The sequence below is a fragment of the Stegostoma tigrinum genome, chromosome 29 (assembly GCF_030684315.1).
Source record: "Stegostoma tigrinum isolate sSteTig4 chromosome 29, sSteTig4.hap1, whole genome shotgun sequence".
Classification (NCBI taxonomy): domain Eukaryota; kingdom Metazoa; phylum Chordata; class Chondrichthyes; order Orectolobiformes; family Stegostomatidae; genus Stegostoma; species Stegostoma tigrinum.
Genome location: NC_081382.1, coordinates 29,667,149 through 29,682,628, shown reverse-complemented (window position 1 = coordinate 29,682,628; position 15,480 = coordinate 29,667,149). Strand labels below are relative to the sequence as shown.

The 15,480-nt window shown below is 38.6% G+C and overlaps 1 protein-coding gene across 2 annotated transcripts in view; it reads right to left on the bottom strand.

The window, feature by feature from the left end:
• The window catches only part of slc2a8 (solute carrier family 2 member 8), a 30,950-nt gene that overhangs the window by 2,149 nt on the left and 13,321 nt on the right, over positions 1–15,480 (bottom strand). The window contains exons 4-9 of one of the 2 annotated variants that reach the window (XM_048558760.2): positions 13,730–13,829; positions 11,783–11,994; positions 10,602–10,751; positions 9,010–9,118; positions 7,507–7,674; positions 5,492–5,637 (exon numbers count right to left, since the gene is read on the bottom strand). In XM_048558760.2, coding sequence (XP_048414717.1) covers positions 5,492–5,637; positions 7,507–7,674; positions 9,010–9,118; positions 10,602–10,751; positions 11,783–11,994; positions 13,730–13,829 — 885 coding nt within the window. The remainder of the gene's footprint in view (positions 1–5,491; positions 5,638–7,506; positions 7,675–9,009; positions 9,119–10,601; positions 10,752–11,782; positions 11,995–13,729; positions 13,830–15,480) is intronic. The other variant, XM_048558761.2, reaches the window with a different exon arrangement.

Below are 15,480 nucleotides of genomic sequence, written 5' to 3'. Positions count from 1 at the left end.
AATTCCATTGTGACTGAACGTCACAACCCTGCTCTTTTTACTTTTGAAGTTTGATTTTCGAAAATCATCTCCAATAACTGATTCATGAGCTCCTCTTCTTGCTGTCTAATTCTATGGGCTCTGAGATCACAGAAGCATAGAAAACAAGTACAGAAGCAGGCCATTCAACCCTTTGGCCTGCTTCAACATTCAATGTGATCACGGATGATCATGCTACTAAGTACCATGTTCCTGCTTTCATTCCATCCCCGAGTCAAAAATCAGGTGGTAAACAATCTAGGATGCTTCCTCCTGTGATGTTACAGGTTCTTTTATCTCTATTGGTTGTTCCACTATCACTTGACAACATTCTTGAGACCGGCAGGTTATTTCCCAAAATAAAATTAACTCCTTCTATAGGAATTTGTTTCACTAGTTGTATTACAATTTCTCCATTTACCAATTAACTCTTTAATCCAACTCTGTATAATGGTCTAATTTGTAACTTCCCTATTCAAGTTCAATTAATATTTTCTGCATCATTAACCCTTCTGGAAGGCAAATAATACCATCAGACAACGTCAGTGACTGACTTAGTCATACAGCTGTGCAGCTCAGAAACAGACCCTTTGGTTCAACTTGTCCATGCAGACTAGATAATCTAAATTAGTCTACTTCTATTTGTCAGCATTTGGCCCATAATCCCTCAGTCTTTCCTATCCATGTACCCAACCAGATACCTTTTAAAATATTGTTATCGTACCAGTCTTCACCACTTCTCTGGCAGCTCATTCCATACATGGACCACCTTCTGCATGAAGAGTTACCTCTTCTGTCCCATTTACACTTTTCCCTCTCACCTTAAAACTATGCCTTCTTGTTTTGGACATTACTTCGCTGGGAAAAAGACCTTGGCTAATCCCTCTATCCATGCCCTCGTGATTTTATAAACCTCAGCAAGGTCACCCCTCAGCCTTCAATGCTCGAGGGAAAATATTCCAGCCTATTCAGCCTCTCGCTATAGCTCAAAATGTCCAAACCTGGCAACATCCTTGTAAATCTTTTCTGCATCCTTTCAAGTTTAACAATATCTTTCTTAAGGCAGGGAGGCCAGAATTAAAGACAGTATTCCAAAAAGTGGCTTAACCAAAGTCCTGTACAACTGCAACATGACATCCTAACTCCTATATTCAATGCACTAATAAAGGAAAGTGTACCAAACAACTTCTACACTATCCTGTCTACCTGTGACTCTAACTTCAAGGAACTATGAACCTGAACCCCAAGGTATCTTTGTTGGCAACACACACGTTAAGTGTACAAGTCCTGCCCTGATTTGTCTTACCAAAATGCAATACCTCTTTTTTTCTAAATTAAACTGTATTTGCTACTCCTTGGCCCATTGGCCGATCTGATCAAGGCACAGTTATACTGAGGTAACCTTCTTCACTGCCCACTACACCTGACCTAGGGGTCATCTGCAAACTTTCTAACCATTCCTCCTATAGTCACGTTGAAAAGGACCAATCACTGATAGCACACTGGTCACAAGCCTCCAGTCCGAAAAACAACCCTCCACCACCACCGTGTCTCCAACCTTCAAGCCAAATTTGCATCCACATGGCTAGCTCTCTCCAGATTCCAGGTGATCTAACCTTGCTAACCAGTTTACCATGCGGAACCATGTCTGCTTCACTGTCTCTTAATATCCTCATTGATTTACATACTTGATTCAAACATAAGGAAATACCTCCTGTTTGAGTTGAAATATTTAACCTCCAGCAGTTTCAGAGACTTAATTCCAGCATTCAAAGGCGACATTTCAAGACTGTCCTGAGCCACTGTTCCCTTCTGAAAATATTCTGAGAAACCATGTTTGCCTCCTCAATAAATGTAGGCACTCTGCAGCTGATTATTAAATTAAATCCCTCCTTGGAACCAGAATCATTCTCAGAGCTGATACTTCTTTCTTCACTTTAAGCATTTCTTATGCTTAAACACTTGTTAAAATCTTTCTCCCTCTTTGGACTTAGTTGCTTTCCTTCCAAGTGCCTTTGCTTTTGTTTTTTATCTCAATTTCAATTTCAAGTATTCTTAACTTAATGTCCCTCTTTTCTTGCTTTCCCTTAGGAGACTTTACTTTTCTTCTACCATATATACATGTGTAAAAGTTGAATTTTTTAGACTTTTTAAAAGGTTACGGCGGGGGGGGGGTGGGAATTGTCTATTACATTGATGCTACTTTCGAGGGGCTGAAATTCATGCTAAGGTCCAAAACACCGCATCGTTAGCAGAAGCCCAATTATCTCTAAACGAAGGAAACAGAACAAATTATGGTAATTACTGTAATATCTTATCTTCTAGTTCTGCACAAAAGCTGTTGGCTATCTTACTTCTCTGCAAAATAGTAAACCACGCCTTCTCATGAACCTTGTACATCATCTAGCACTCGTCTTAAATCCAAAATTCCATCTTTTGATTTGTTTCATGCATGGATTCAGATGGTTTAATGCCTAATACGTTGTACATTTTGTCGATTTTCAAGTGCCCACTCAGCAACATTTTTTCTCCAGTTGTGGCCACTTGCTAGGTCTACCTCTGTTGGTACACTTTCAGTTTAGCATTGTCTGAAGTTGGTTTGATATCTATCAAGTTTCTGCGAATGCTAAATTATCTTGCTGCTAGAGTTATTTGTCTTCTCTGCAACTTCAATAACTTTCAGTTTAAAAGCTGCTGTTTTTTAAAATTTTGTTCCGGAAGGCATTTTTACATTAAAAGAAGAAGAAATTTCAAAACACAACAGCACGAAAGAACATTCATTTCCTCATCATAGCATTTATGTACAGGATAATACCTTGATTCACAAATGTTGATCTGTTATTTGTGAAGAAATAGGGTCAGTGTTTACATGAATTATACAAAACATGCCAGACCTTTTTTTTTGCCAAATAAGGGTCAACTTTTACGTGAGATTGACTTTTACTCGAGTACATATGGCATCTCAAGTCTTTATTTCTAACTACAATGCAGCTAATTCCAGTTGTGATAGCCCAATTTCAGGTTTCCTTTCTGCCAATTCTAAACATTAGATAATCACGTGAAACAGCTCTTCCTTACAAAGATCTTGCTTTTACTCCCAAGTTTCAATGTGCCTGCTAACGTTGTTTCATATTAGTCGAGTTTTCAAATGATTCACTAACATCTTCAGCTTTCAGAAAAGTTTTAGCAACATTTGAAGCTATCTTCAAAATTTGAGCAATGATCTTTACTAGCTGACTGAAATCCAGTTTGATAATTAATTTTTAAAAAAATGATGTGTGGTCTTTCACTGAAACAAACAATACTGCAGATTTAAAAGAATAGAAAAATGTAAAAAATGTGAAAGCATAATAAACCATGCTATTTACATGCAACACAATTTTAAAAGATTTTGAAGCACCTGGTAAAAATATAGTCCCAGCTGTTCAACATCACTCAACTATCCTTCTATATCCCATCTATAGGGGGTAACTTAATCTGATTCATTCAATTCTTGATCTTTAGAGTTTGACAGCTTTTCCTTGTATGTTCATATTTTAGGTTGGACTTTCTCAGCTTCACATAACTCCTTCAGAGTTCTAGCCAAATACTTCTCAGCTAGAACTTTCAAACAAAACCCTGTAACGCTGACGTAATCTATTTTCTAACTAACCCATTTTCTCCACGAGAAATTTGTTCTTACGTTTAAGCAGAACTTTGCTAACCAAAACCAAAAGCCATTCCAATCAAAGTTCTTTCCTTCAGCAAAAATGAATTCTTGCTTCCTCAAAACTGAAAGAAACCTAATGATTTTCAATATTTAATGTTAGATCAAAACCTCCAACTCAAACAAGTTCCCATTATTATTCCAGTCAATTACAAAACGATTTCATACACAGACACGAACCCATGTGACCACTTTAAAATTCAAACTCAAGCAAATGATAATACATAAGAATCACATACATTGTACCAAACTGAACTGTGTGATGTAAAGAACAGAAAAAAACAGATTATTAATCAAATGGAAATATAAAACTGTGGTATGAAAGGATTTCTATGTCCTTAATCATAAATCACGAAGGTAGTCTGCAGGTACAGCCCTTAATTAGGGGGATGACATATTAATAGTAAGGATGTCTTGCTACAAGTGTACGTGGCACTGGGGAGGTCAACAGGTTCGGACTCTTTACCTGAGAGGGATATCTTTGCATTAGGAAAGTTCAGAGGGATCAGCTTAGTGAACGCTCCGAGTTGGAGGCTGACTTGTGAGGAAAGTCCGAGTAAACTGCTCGGAATATTTTGGAGTTTTGAAGAATGCCACGCTCTTACAAAAACATAAGATTCTGAAGAGGCTTGATATGATGAATAAAGAAAGAAATTGCTGGAAAAGCTCAGTAGGTCTGGCAGCATCTGTGAAGATATATCAAAGTTAACAATTTGAGTCCAGTGACTCTTTCTCAAAAGGATCATTTCACCCAAAACAACAACAACTCTGATTTTTCTTCACTGATGCTGTCAGACCTATGGAGCTTTTCCAGCAATTCTGTCTTTATTCCCGATTTACAGTTTTCTTTTGGTTTTTACTGACATGAAGAATGCTGAGAGGACATTTCCTCATGAATCTGGTTGTAGAAGGCAAATAAGGGCTGTTCCATTTAAGACGGACAGGAAGAAGAATTTCATTTTTCATAGGGTTATTTAATTTTCAGAATTCATTTCTCCAAGAGAATGGAGGCTGTTTAACTCTCTTGTACCCTCCTTGCTTGTGTTTATGGGGGACTGGCAGAACAGTGAAACTGAAGACAGTTGTTTAAGCTATTGAATGGAGCAGGCTCGAGGGACCAACTGGCCAACTCCTGTTCCCATTTATTACGCACCAACTTTAAATAGTTAAAAATCCATTCATTTGAATGCGGTCAAAGGCATTAAAAACAAAGGTTAAGGTGGTGGCATTGTGGTAAACATCACGAGGCTGCCAATTCAGAGCCTCTGCCTAATGTTCCAGGATATGGGTTTGAATCCCACTGTGGCAGATGGTAAAATACGATTTCATTCCAGATTTCAGTTAATTAAGATAGACTAACAGCAACCAAGTATTATTTGCTGATTGTCATTAAAACCCAGCTGGTGCAATGTCCTTTAGGGAAGGACATCTTCCATACCTACTTGATCTGGCCTACATGAGACTCTGGGCCCTAATAAAATGTGACTGGTTCTCCAGACCATTTCAGAGGACAGGTAAGAGACAGAGTCAGTTGTTCAAAGCAATTAGGAATGGGCAAATGCCAGCAAAGGCAATATCCCCTGCAAGGAAAAAAAATGCAATCACTGCAGAGAGGTAGAAAACTAACCTTTTAAATCTGATGCTCAGAAGCAATTATCAATCCCATATTGAATACTGTCAAACTGGCTTGTCAATTCTGATACCGATACTAAATTCTTGTTTACTACTCTTCGGATAGTTACTCAAATAAAAAAATGTCATACTTACAACAAGGTCATGGAATTCCTTGGTTACCAGAAACGCTGTTGACCAATTTGTCAGGACACATGCTCCACTTGCTATGCCTCTCGCCCTGACTGGAAATATCTCTGACATCACCAACCATGGAATAGGGCCACAGCCAAGTGCAAAACCTGAGGTGATCATTTTGTCTTTTTAAATAAAGGTTGTAATTTATAAACATTGCAGAAATAACATTTACTGTTTTGCTCCAATTTCCAATCTGGAACTAAGGAACCGTCTCAAGATGAGGGGTCAAGAATGAGACAAGGAGTTATTTCTTCATACAAGACTGTGAATCTGTGAAGTGATCAATTCCAGAGATACAATGTGGTTGTTTTACTGGCTTAGCAATCCAGAAGCCTGGACATAGCTCCGGGTATTTTTATGCATCTGGTGAATTTAAATGCAATTAAACCTTCCATATAGAGACAGTATTGGTAACAGTGACCATAAAATTAAGGGACTATCATGAAAATACATCTGGATTGTTCATGTCATTTAGGGAAGGAGATCTTTGCTGTCCGGCCTACATGACTCAAAATCTACAGCGAATGGTTACACACCCCCTGGAAACTGCCTAACAGCAGGGCTGTTTTCAAAAGAAGTAGTTCACTATCAATTTCTCAAGTGCACTTGAAGATGGGCATTAAATGGTGATGCTGTATTCAGGGAACTAATTTATATTTAAAAGAAGGAGACAGATTGGGCTGTTTTTGTTCAGCTATTGAATATATTCAATGCTGGTTCAATAATGTATGAACTCCAAAGGAATGAAGGGATATGGGGACCACCTTGAAGTGATACGGGGATCGGGCAGGAGAGAGGAGTTGATGTTGAAAAGTCAGTGACAATCATACTAAGTGGCAGAGCAGGATTAAGAGGCTGTAAGGCCTATTTTTACTCCTCTCTTATAAGAGCAACTGCCATTAACCAACATGAATCACCTGATAAGAAGTGAATGACAACGGAGTATGTTCTGCCAAAGGCAAGATGGCGAGCACAGCACTGACATCATAATACCAAGAGAACACCTGCCCCATCCCCTACCCCATCCTCAATGCTAGCAGATTAAAACAGCCCACCACCACCACTCCAGCTGCATCTCGCAGCCCCTCGCTTCAATACAGCATCCCTTGCCGCACAGCTTGCCACTGTTTCTTGCTGAGCATGTCAATCACCTAGTGGTCGTTTTGCGTTATCATATAGCAGTCTATCAGCATTAAAGGTCACTCTGTTCAAACAGTCGTGCAAAGCCGAGTAAGTGGCATGTTGGTAGACAGAGGTGACTGAACCTGCCTCCACATTTGCACTTTGTTAATAAATGGTACCACAGTGGTTTCATTGAAGTTTTCTTTTCAATACTGGTAGGGTGACAATCTCTCATGATGGCAAGTAGAGGGGAATACAACTTCAAAACGCCACCCACATCTGATGATACAATGAAAACAGTGACTTCAGTGATCTGGGTAGCAGGAATATGAAAACCAGAGTTCCTGGCACCACTCCCAGTTTCAGAGTCAGAGTCAAATTGCTAAAATGCTTTCATGTATGTTTAGATAAAACATACAAAACTAAGAACACTTTGGGTTTCATAGCCTTGGACTATGGCAAGTTACGGCCTAAGAGTCACAGATGATTCAGTTCAACTCAGCAGCAAGGCAGGGGGATTCAGTTATTGCTGTAACTCCTGCTGGCCATGCAGCAATTACTGCTATAAATTCTGCAAGAGGACATCAGGAGATGTAAGGTTTGATTGCAAAAGTGATCCAAATCAGTCTGCTACGAGTGATGACCAAGGCTTATATGAATAAGGCTACGTTAGGTGGATGTCTGACGCATCAGTAAGTCTGCCTTTGGGAGCATAATGACATGGAGAAAATATCATTGGTACATAAAAACTTTAACAATTGTATTACATCAGTAATTTTTCAAACACTGAAAAGTGGAAAGTAAATTTGTTTCATTTGTTCAAGAAGAATTAGCACAAGTATTAAATTTACCTGTTATAAAGACGACTAGACAGACAAGAGGTAACCATGTTGGAACCTCAGAAACTGAATTCACAACGGTTAAAACGTCTGTTTTATGGAGAGAGGAGTTGTTGATATGCGCTTGCCAAATTTTAAAATATACCCCAAAGACTGCTGCACTGATGGACATGATCAATGCTGTAATTAAGCACAAAATAGCAATTACCGGCTAGTTTGGACCTCGCAACAAGTAATTTTTAAAAACAATAAAAGCTTTAAATCTCCATAATCCCAACAAATCTGAAATTTTGGGTGGTTTCTGCATTGATCTTGCTGACAGGGGCCTTCCCCAGAAGTCAATATGGGTGCTGCGGAGCTATGTTGCACTTAGATTTGTGTCATAAACGTGCATCCACACAGTACTGGCATACACGGAATATGTGGAGGGTGGGGCGACATGATCAGGTTTCAAAAGATTTTGTTTGATGCTTCTCTGAAATAAAATCAAATCAAGGAAATTCATAGTACATATGAATCTTGTAGCTACAGGGGGACAGTCTAAAATTCTAGGCCTACATTTTTAGGGGCTGCTAAACAGTGGGGAGGTTGAGAAGTGAGCTCACTGTGACAGACTTTCAAATTCTCTGTAATTACATCATTTCTAGCTCCCTATGTACTATTTTAGCACAAATTCTGAGATTAATTTAGGACAAGGCTACCTGAATGATGGACTAAAATTTAGAGACAATCCCTGTCTTGTTTCTATTCCATGATTTCACTCTTTCCTACAACTGCTGTACCAATTCTTGCACATACATTTTTTAAGATCTACCCTGGCATGGCAGTTGGGGAACACACCTTTAAGTTGGGCAATGTACAGAAAGTCTTGGACACCTACTAAAGGCTCAAGGAGAAACAAAGATGTAGAAGTTAACTGTCCTGGTAGGGATGTTCTTTAGTGATAAGCGGTCTCAGATTCCGAAATATACTTGTGCAAAACTCTGACTTCACAGAGACTAAATGTAAACAACACTTGTTCACAATCTGACTTCAAGCTTAAGCTAGTAATAACCTCTGGGTTCTGACAATACATGGGCGATGATTCAAACTTTGATCAAGATCATTTTCAGATTGCCAAGTCTGCCCTATTGCTCTGAAAGTTATGTTTTATTTCAAATTTAGACAGCTTGCAGTGCCGGCAAAACAACACTACTTTTACAGAAACAAAAACAGAAATTGCTGGATAAACCCGGCAGGTCTGTCAGCATCTGACGAGAGAAATCAGAGTAAATGTTTCAGGTCCAGTTCTGGGGAAGGATCACCGGACCAGTCAAGTTAACTCCTATTTTTCTCCTCGTTGCTGGCAGGTCTGGCAGCAACTTCTGTTTTTGTTTCGGATTTCCAGCCGTTCTTTTGGTTTTTACTTAAGATTTCCACAGTACATGCTGCCACTTGGGTTTTTAAAACTTACGTTTGCTGAATTTAGAACAAACTGAAGTTCTTTCTTTTGGTAAAAGAAGGAAATGGGCTCACCTGATATTGCCAGGAGAAGTTTTCTCCCTGCTTTGTCCATGATGATAGCAGCCACAGCTGTGAAAACTACCTGAACAACACCAACTATTACAGAACCCTCACTGCTGTTCTGAAAGAGAACAGCAGGGACAAAAATAATTGTTGCCATCCTAAGGATAAAAGATTATTAGTGCCACCTATAAGTGACTATAAACATTCCTATTCCATACCCCACAGTGAAATTTGTTATCACATACTATAGTTGGTAAGTTTTATGACTTGGGTGATGTAGTCTGGTCTTTGGAGCAACATTGTGCTCTGTTCTGATTCTATTCAACACGGGATTGCTGTAAGAACATTTTTAACTAGACAAAAAACACACAACCTATTCTTCAAGGGATAGATAACTGCATACATTAAGTGAGTATTTGATCTGGCGACTCAAATAAACCTGGGGCAGGAAGTTTCAGATGGTAGTTAGAGGTTGGGATTTGAGGGAGAAAAAAGAAACAGGCAAAGTGGTTTGGCAGCACATCAAAACCATACATGAGGTCCTGTCAGATCACTAGTAAATCAAAAAACAAACTTCCTTTGCATTATCTGGGGTTACTGGCAGTTTAACTCATGGCTAGTAGTACCACTGGGACTTAAACTAAAATACCTTTCTAAACAAAGCAGCTAGCACAGAGTTAAGAAATTAATATATACATTAAATAAAGTGGGAATAAAGCTTCAATGTTGATCATTGCTCATCTACCCAAGTTGAAATTGTGTATTTTTTTAAAACAAAAGTAACTCAAGAGATGTGGGCTTTGCTGGCTGGGCTAACCTTAATTGCCCATCCCTAGGAAAAAGTGATACGCAAAGGCAATGGAGCACAATATACATCTTGTATTTTATGCAGCACCTCTAACATATTGAAACATCCCAAGTGCCTCACAGGAGCATCACAAAGCTAAACCTGACACCAGGTCCCATACAGTATCATTTGGATAAGAGACCAACAGTTTGGTCAAAAGGTAGGCTTTCACAGAAGTTTTAAATGAATAATAGATGGAAAATTTAAGACAGAAGCTCAGAGCTTGGGCCTTTGACAGCTGAAAGTACATCCAATTGTTCAGGAATAAAAATCTGGGATGGTCAAGACAAGTCTTCTTGTTACATTTCTGACTATCTTATGTAGATATTAAACAATATGCTTAGACAGTTCCTTTGTAAAGGGCACTTTTCTGTGGTGATGGCAGATGGTAGTAACTTTCTCCCAATGAATCGATGAGAAAAAAAGGAATGGTTTTACTGCATCACTTAATTGCAAGTTTGTCTTGTATGACTCATGCATACTTGCATTAACTGGGCCTGTGCTTTCAAAAATCTCTGTTCTAACAGAAGCCACTTATAAACCAGTGAGGTCAATCAAGAACAACGTGCATTAATGCAGACTCATAATACAAGGATATATCTACATGTTGACGACTTGTCAAATTTAAGAACCAGGGTAATAACCGAATGTCTTGCAAGTGCAAACCTTTTTTGATGCAAGTACGAAAAAGGTGACTGCTGAACAGTTAATATAAAACATGAATATATTGTCTCTGATTATACAACTTTATTACCTTAAAATGTGCTTGTTCAAAGATGCTTTCAGCATAAAACATCACTGCATTGATTCCACTTAACTGCTGAAATAGCATCATAGATATTCCTATAAGTAAAGGCTTGTAAATTGTTGGATTTTTTAGATCTGAAAGTGCAAACTTGGTATCCTATGAACAAAATAGAAAAGGCATGAGCAGTTAAAATATAATGAATCAGTCAACTGACATAGCTGTTACAGTATCTAGCATTGCCCAAAATCTGTACGTTTTGCTATGTAAAACTGGTCTGCATGCACTGTCAATATCCTTCTGAATTGGGTCAGAACTACAAAATTTAGCCCATGTGTAGATGAACACAGAATTCCTGATTCTGTCAACAGGTTGTGCTATCACCTACAGCCAATGCCCTCTCACCCACCTCTCAAAAAGCTAACAACGAGATCAATTAATTTTGAGAAATTTAGCTTGTTATATTGCTGTTAGAAACAATAGAAGCAGCTTTGCTCAATGAGGTGCAAGGGGGTTTTCAGCATCAATTTGAATAATAACCAAACAATGGATCTGCCTACTAAAACTGTGGAATAGTATTATAACTGCTACTAAAGTGTGATGAATTGCCAAATTTTTCAAGTTCTGGCAAATATAATTGAATTCACTGAAGGTGAAAAACTTACGAACGACACTTTTATTACAGCAAACAAAACTGAAGTGATTTGACTATTTCTGCTTTTCATTTATGGTTTGGACAGCTCAATGTCACCGTTGCAGCTCTACAACAGGAATCCTCATTAAGCACTAGTGCTTGCTAAGGGGCATGTCTTGGGTTTTCCTTTGCAGTGGTGTATATATAGGGTCTAATTCAGTTTGTTTATTGATGCCCTTCTTGGTGGAGAACCAAGCCTCTAGAAATTCTCATGCCTATCTCAGTTTGGACCACAGCTAGGAAAAACTGGAAGTGGCGTAACCAGTTCTAACAGATGCCACAGTTTAAATACTAGACGGGAAAACACAACAGTGCTTCATGAGAAACTGTACTGATGATGTTACTCAGCAGGATCATGAAACGTCGGCGAACTAATGAACCAGCTCAGTGAGCGAACCAACCACAGCATGGAGTGAAGCAGTTTGAATTTCAAAGTTTATTCAAAATGTGTGACCAACCACTTTAAAAAGGTTGGAGCTTCATTCAGTACAATTACCTGCTCATCGCAATTTGCTTCAATCTGTCTGCATTCCCATTCAGAATCTACTTCAGGTCCTCTCAGCCATGCCAGGACCCTTAGTGCTTCAGCACGTTTGTTCTTTCTAAGCAGGTACCGGGGAGTTTCTGGCATGAAGCACATTAGTACGACCATGAGGGTTGGTGGTAAGGAACATAACACAGCAAGCCAATACCAGGTCAAGACCATTCCTGACAAAAATAAAACAAGTCATGATGTAGTTACCAGTAAAATAGTTGAGCTACTGCAATACAGATCATCCTTAAGGATCCTGACAGTGTGAATATGGAAAGAATTCTTCCTCTTGGAGAATCTAGAACAAGGCGGGGTGGGGGGGGGGTCAACATTTAAAAATAAAGGGATCGCCAATGTAAGACAAAAAGAAGAATACCCCTCTCCCCAGGACCGTAATTAGCCATGATCTTACTGAGTGGTAGAATAGATTTGAGTGCCATGTGGCCTACTATTACTTTTAACTTACATGCTGACAAAACTGAAGGTTAGATCAGAAACAAGATCCAATCTCCAAAACAATTCACCCACTTTTAATTGCCCAGTGTGAGCAGGAAATAAGTTGATACCAAACTTTACGTTGAGGGATATAGCTGTGGTTCTATGGCACGGGCAAACCAACAAGGTCGCTCATATGCGTGCACCCATACTATACAAGTTGTGCATATTTTAATGTTACTATTTGATGATCTCGTGTTGCATTGTGTTATATACACTTGGTGGCCAATTTATTCGTCCATACTTGCACGGTTTCCTTTTACTGTAAGTGCAGAGTTAGGTCAGTTCTCTAAAAAGCCACAAGCTGGTATTTTAAGCCGAAAATGATTGCCACAGAAATAGTACTGAACCCAGGCTGATTTCATAGCAGGCTGAGTTCAAATGTGTCCAAGCAAAATTTGTCAATTAATTGCAAGATTGAGTCTCTTCTGCAACCAATGTTCATTGTCAATGCTATTTATTGCCAAAGTGGAAATGCTGCCTGATTTCTACAGAAACAGAAGACTAAGAGTGGGCTTCCATGTAGCATGCCTTTTCTTTGAAAGGCGTAAACTTAGACAACTAGCGCTGTCAATTTATACCAAATGAACTGATCAAAACAATACTGAAAATAATTTGCAGGTAAAGCCATTATGACCACTACTTTACATATCTCAATGCCTTTCCTAAACAAAATGACAAATTGTCAGCTGGAAAATTAAAGAGTAAAGATGCAAGATTCAGGGTGTGCAGGGAAGTAACAAAGTAGTTGTGACAGGGAAATGCACAATAAAGTTGCATAATAGTTCAGCTTTTTGAAAATGCAATCTTAAAAGAAAATGATGCATTTCTGCCCAGTAATACCTGTAGGATTTTTCTTGGTGGCAGAAGGGAGAGAGTGACAGAATATACACACACAACCATAACATGCCTCTCAAAATTGGAGGGTCATCTTTTTACTTGTTTCAAATGATGCATGCTAGGAGTAAAAAAAATTAGCCCGGGTATGGTAGAAGGGCAAGTAGTTCATCTTTGATGGCCCAGTTTAATTGAATTATTTGGTTGAACCTCTTGTAACCTTGAACTGTCAAATGAGGAACCAAAGATTTTCTCAGTCAGCAACATTAATGTCAAGGGGCACAGGAATTGCTGTCTTCAGCGCAAGCAAGTCCACTGTCTCGTCTTGATGACTTTGTAACAAAAGCTCCTTTGAAAACAGTTTGGGAATGTGAACAATGATTTCAGTCTTTCCTCAAACCAAATCAACATCGAGGAGGTCATTTGCGCACGTGTACAAAACTAAAATCGCTTGTTGTCACTGTTAACCTATGGGTGCATCTGCAAGTGCACAGAGAGATTATGGCAGCCACATTTAATATGTGCACCTCATTTCAGCATTAGTAGCACACATACTGAAAAGAAAACCTTAATTCATACCACTGACATATGCACCCATGATTCCGGTTACCACCATCAGCTGAACACTGGATCCTAACAGCCCTCGTATTTTAGGGTGGGCCATTTCAGAAATGTAGACCTAGAAAAGAAAATATTATTGCACATCAATTATGTAATTTTTTTGTTGGGTAAACCCAAAAAATGAAGAGGGCTTACACCAGTCGCACCAGCACAAGGAACGTCAATTCTTTGCGATAACCATTGCTCATTCCTCTTATTTCTGAGTTGTTGACTGACTCCTCAGGAAGCAATAACAAATCAGTTTTCAGGAATGTAAACTCAGTGTTTCTTAACAATACATTATCAATTTTTCAGTTGAGCTTGCCTTCTCGTGGTTGACTTAAGCCAGAATAAGTGGCAGAAGTTTTGAATACTTTATGCTGATGGTTTTTTTTCCCCCAAACCTCACCCAATTCATGTAAATATTTAATTAAATGTGAAACAATTCAGGTTCAGAAAGTAGGCATTTCAGACCAGTTGGGAAGCTGATGCTTTCTGACATTACGCAGAGGCAGTTCCACAGATTCATTCATTTGATTTCTGTGGAGATGATCACAAGGGCAGAGAATGCTTGCATAATTCAACTTGTGGACCATACATGAGTCATCACCATGTGATGATTGTCTCTTTGTTTTCTTGAGGGAAACAAAGAATGAATTTTGATCATTTTAGCCTTTATCCTCCGCTGAGTACATAAGTACAAGTACATTTTTGTTTCTGCAAACTCTCTTATTGGCTTCAGGTTTGGTTCTTTTGAAGAACTTGCCCAAGTATGCATTTCTCTCAATTTGATCCTCTTGTACCTGACATGATGATACATTTGTTTATTTGGAACAGCATTCATCCAGCTGAATTTTATAAATAGGAAAAGCCACTATAGAATTTTTATTTATAGATGAGATGGTGAACAATTTTAAAATGGTCAGACTTGTGAAATAGCTAATATGTAGAGAATCCTGGTTAATAATTGAGGATAGTTTGACCTGTACGTGCAGAGTTTAACTGTGATCATACAAAATGTGTTGAGTAAAATGCCCAATTCCAAGTTTATACAGTAACTCTTTGGATCAAACAGATTGATTTTAAACTTACGAGGGATCTGTAAATATAAAACTAGGCAAACTGCCATTTTAATGCAAACAAACTTTCAGTATCCCAAACAGATTCTGGTTTTTGCCCAATATAAAAATTCAAGGACCTTTACTTATTAACCAAGTTGTGCAAATTTGTTAAAAAAAAACAGAATTGATAGCAATGGCCCAATGTAGTTGTGATGTGAAAGCTGTTCACATTGATCTCTGCTAACAATCACATAAGAAACTCACAATAATGATAACAGCTGTGGGTAATTTTAGCCTAATTCACTCAGTACAAAAAGAGACAGATTTGGGTCAGAAACTGGCACTACATTGCACTGATCTGGCCCTCGTGTGAGCAAATAAATATGGGCATGGTGTAAAAAAGGTTTTTTTTTTAAATTTCAAAAACATATTCCATTCATAAGGAAGCTTTATACCCTTAGTTACTACAGCAGTTCAGTTCTATATAGCTGTTGCACATTGAGAACAAAAACCCAAGACATTTCTTACTTATACAAGACTATATTTACATGCATTTGAGGCTCCACGACAATCCAATAACTGAATGACCCCAACTAACTTCAGCAGAAAGCGGACAACAGCCCCAACCTTTATTCCCTCCCTCAGCATATAGTTCTGGACCTAGGAACG